The sequence below is a fragment of the Helianthus annuus genome, chromosome 7 (genome assembly GCF_002127325.2).
Source record: "Helianthus annuus cultivar XRQ/B chromosome 7, HanXRQr2.0-SUNRISE, whole genome shotgun sequence".
NCBI classification, from domain to species: domain Eukaryota; kingdom Viridiplantae; phylum Streptophyta; class Magnoliopsida; order Asterales; family Asteraceae; genus Helianthus; species Helianthus annuus.
The window spans coordinates 139895078-139898728 of record NC_035439.2 but is presented as its reverse complement, the minus strand read 5'-3'; the positions used below and the strand labels follow the sequence as shown (position 1 = coordinate 139898728).

Here is a 3651-nt window from a genome sequence, read left to right as displayed (position 1 = left end):
ATTATCTATAAGAGATGGCCTAATATGATGAAAAGTGTTCCTAAAGTGGTTTCTTTTATTATATAGTATAGATTATAATATTATAATATTATAATTATAATATTATAATATAATATAATATAATATGTTAAAACTATTGTTCAATGCATTGGCTTTTTAATGTATAGATAATTTAATTTGTGTAATATTATAAAAGAAAACTTATTTTTAAAAACCCGGGTATTAATACCCGGACCCATACCCGGTTCCAAACCTGAGTACATTAGGATATGGTTTTTCTTCTCAATACCCGTAACCGAACCCCACCCGGTTTCTCACAATACCCAGTTTTTCAATATCCGGTCATACCCGGAATCGGTTATATGCCAAGAACTGGGTATTATGAAAAACCCGATTTGTGCACTTATACCTAAGGGAGCAACAACCGAACCGTTAACCGAAGTTGAACCGAAAACCGACAAAATCGAACCGAAATTAACCAAAACCAAATTAGCCAAAAATCGGTTATCGGATATTTTTTGTACCATCGGTTAACCAAAGTTAACCGAACTGAACCAAATCATTTCAATATTCATATATTTATAGCTTTTATACCTTCATGTCTCGTTTTATACTTCCATTTCATGTGTTTATACCTCCATTTTATTTATTTATATATCAAATTCATGTATTTTTAATGTTTGGTTTGGTTATTAACCAAAATTAACCGAACCAAACTAAAAACCAGAAAATTAACCAAATAAACAGAACATATTAACCATTGACTTCAGTTACAGTTACAGTTACGGATAATGCTAATAACAGAACCGAACCGAACAGTGTACACCCTAGCGGTTTAGGATCAATTAATCGGAAGTCCAAAATGGGCCTTTGGGCTATCTCATACCAAAAACATAAAATTTATTTGGGCTCAAACAGGCCCACAATCCAAGCAAATAACCTTTACGTATATAAACCCTAATCCTTCGTTGATCAATCGCAGCTAGGGTTTCAAACTTTCACGCCGAATTTCATCCAGTTTGATTCAATGGGTAAGCTTTCACTTTTTCATGTTTCAATCATCTTCTCTATTGTTCTTCGATCATTTCGTTTACATTTAGCCATTTGTTCATCGTATTTTACCGTAATTTACAGCTCGAATCAAGGTTCATGAGCTCAGAAACAAATCGAAGGCTGATTTGTTCGCTCAATTGAAAGATCTGAAGGCTGAACTTGCTCTTCTTCGTGTTGCCAAAGTTACCGGTGGTGCTCCGAACAAGCTTTCCAAGATGTAACGATCTCTTTCTACGTATATGTATATGTTTAATCGCGTATTTAGTTATTAAACTTATTAGAAGATATACAATGCTTTTGCTTATTAGAAGATATACTTGATAGAAATTAGCAGATTGAGTGTTTGTTCTTACAGTTTTGAAGTTATTTTTTTGAATTATTTGTATTATCTGCTTATTCTTTGGTTTGATTTTAGCTGTAGAACCTATTAAAGGATGCACTGTGCTGTTGATTTTGTTAACGTTATTGGATAGAAGTTTGCAGACTGTGTTCATGTTTTTGAGTTTTGAAGTTTTTTTTATTTGTTTTTTGTACTTTTTGCTTACATTTTGTTTGATTATTTAGTTGTAAAACCAAGTAGATGATACCGAATGCTGTTCCTTGTTTTTGAACTTGATTGAAGTTTGCAGATTGAGCTATTGCTTATATGGTTTTGAAGTTATGTTTTTGAAAATTTGTGTTGTGTTATCAATTCATCATTTGTTTTGATTTTAATTTGTAAAATTCATAAATGATAAGCAATGATGTTTTTTTTAGTTTTTGCTCTCACGTGTTCAAAGTTATTTTTTAATTCTTTGTATTTTTTGCTTATTGTTTGTTTAATTTTCAGTTGTAAAAGCTATTCATTGATACGCCATGCTGTTTCTTGTATTTTCCGTTACTTGTTAGAAGTTTGCATTTTGAGTTTTTTTACGGATTTGAAGTTATTATTTTTTTTAATATTTGTATTTTGTGTTTATTGTTTGGTTTGAATTAGTTGTAAAGTTTATTATATGATACACATTGCTGTTGCTTTTATTTTTCATTACTGCATAGAAATTTTCAGGTTGAGTTCATGTTCTTACGGTTTGAGTATATTCGTTTTTTGTTATTTGTTTTTTCTGTTTATTTTTTGGTATTATTTTTAGTTTTGAAACTCAAAATATAATACACAATGCTGTTGCTTTTTTTATTGGTTACTTGATAGAAGTTTGCAGATTGAGTTCTTGTTCTTATGGTTTCAAAGTTAATTTTTTAAATTATTTGTAATTTTAATGTTTGCAGCAAGGTGGTGAGAACCGGAATCGCTCAAGTGTTGACCGTGATTTCACAGACCCAGAAGGCTGCTCTTAGGGAAGCTTACAAGAACAAGAAGTACTTGCCTCTTGATTTACGTCCAAAGAAAACCCGAGCCATTCGTAGACGTCTAACCAAGCATCAGGTACGGCTCCGTTTATCTCGTGTTATTGTAAAAGATTTTGCAAGTACATTATAAAATTGATAGATTAATAGTTGCATCATGTTCATTGCTGTGATAGATTGTCTCACCATGTTTATATTTTACTTTACAATATATGTGGTGTCATATTGGTATTATACATCGTAACGAAGGGTGGGTGTGAACGAGTCAAGCGCACTCGAGTTCTTTTTTAGCTTTAGGGTGAGTTTGATTCATGATATTTTAGTGCGTTAGCTCAAGTAGCTCACAAACGACTTGGTTTTATTGCACTTAAATTAGACTGCAGAGTTGTAATTTGACTTGCACAAAAAACCGGTTTTTGAATCGAAACGGAAAAAAGCGAAACCGGTTCTTAAAAAACCGGTTCGGGCTTAACCCGACTCGACGGTTTTATACCCGTTTGCTACATTTATAACCGGCTTAAAAGCCGAATTAGTTATAAAAAACCGGGTTTTTTTTGCCCAAACTGGTTAAAAACCGAACTGGTCAGTAGCAGTTCGGGTTCTCGTATCAAACTGTTTTTTTTGTACATAAAAAACCAACACCGGTTAAAAACCGGACTGTTTAAAAAACACATTTCTAGACTTCTAGTTGTAATAGTGTATGGTTTACGCCCCAAAGAATAGGTATCCATTGGATTTACATGATTTGCTGTGTGTATGTTGTATTTATTCAAGTTGTGGATTTTTCAATCATATAATATAAGTTTATTTTTTAATGTAGGCTTCGTTGAAGACAGAAAGAGAGAAGAAGAAAGAGAAGTACTTTCCATTGAGAAAGTATGCTATCAAGGCATAAGATGAAAGCTTTTTAAGGAGAGTTTTCAGTTTTGGACTTTAATTTTTATCAGAAATATGTATTTGTTAGTTTGGTTGCACTGATTTACAAGACTTTTGCCCATTCAACTTTTGCTTTTTTATGTTTGACTGGTTTTTCTGGAAGACAATTACATTTTTCAACTTTGGTTAAGACTATGGGGTATGGTCATCCCCGTCTTGGTTCGGCGCCGGCTACCCCCCCCCCCCCGCGCGGCCCCCCGGTCCTCCGTCCCCGTCTTCAACGCCGAGGAATGGACGTTCAGGACGATCCAATATGGTGGCCCCCCTTTGATCAAGTTGCAACTCTTAGGCTTAGTGATTTGTACATTAGGCATTACTACT

General features: G+C 33.6%; 1 protein-coding gene across 1 annotated transcript; it reads left to right on the top strand.

Moving 5' to 3' along the window:
- The first annotated feature begins 899 nt into the window (after positions 1-899).
- LOC110868797 (60S ribosomal protein L35-2) lies at positions 900-3450 on the top strand. The gene is made up of 4 exons (XM_022118054.2): positions 900-1031; positions 1135-1270; positions 2317-2473; positions 3215-3450. The coding sequence occupies exons 1-4, from the start codon at positions 1028-1030 to the stop codon at positions 3287-3289; spliced, it is 372 nt and encodes a 123-aa protein (XP_021973746.1). The 5' UTR covers positions 900-1027; the 3' UTR covers positions 3290-3450.
- Positions 3451-3651: the final 201 nt, after the last annotated feature.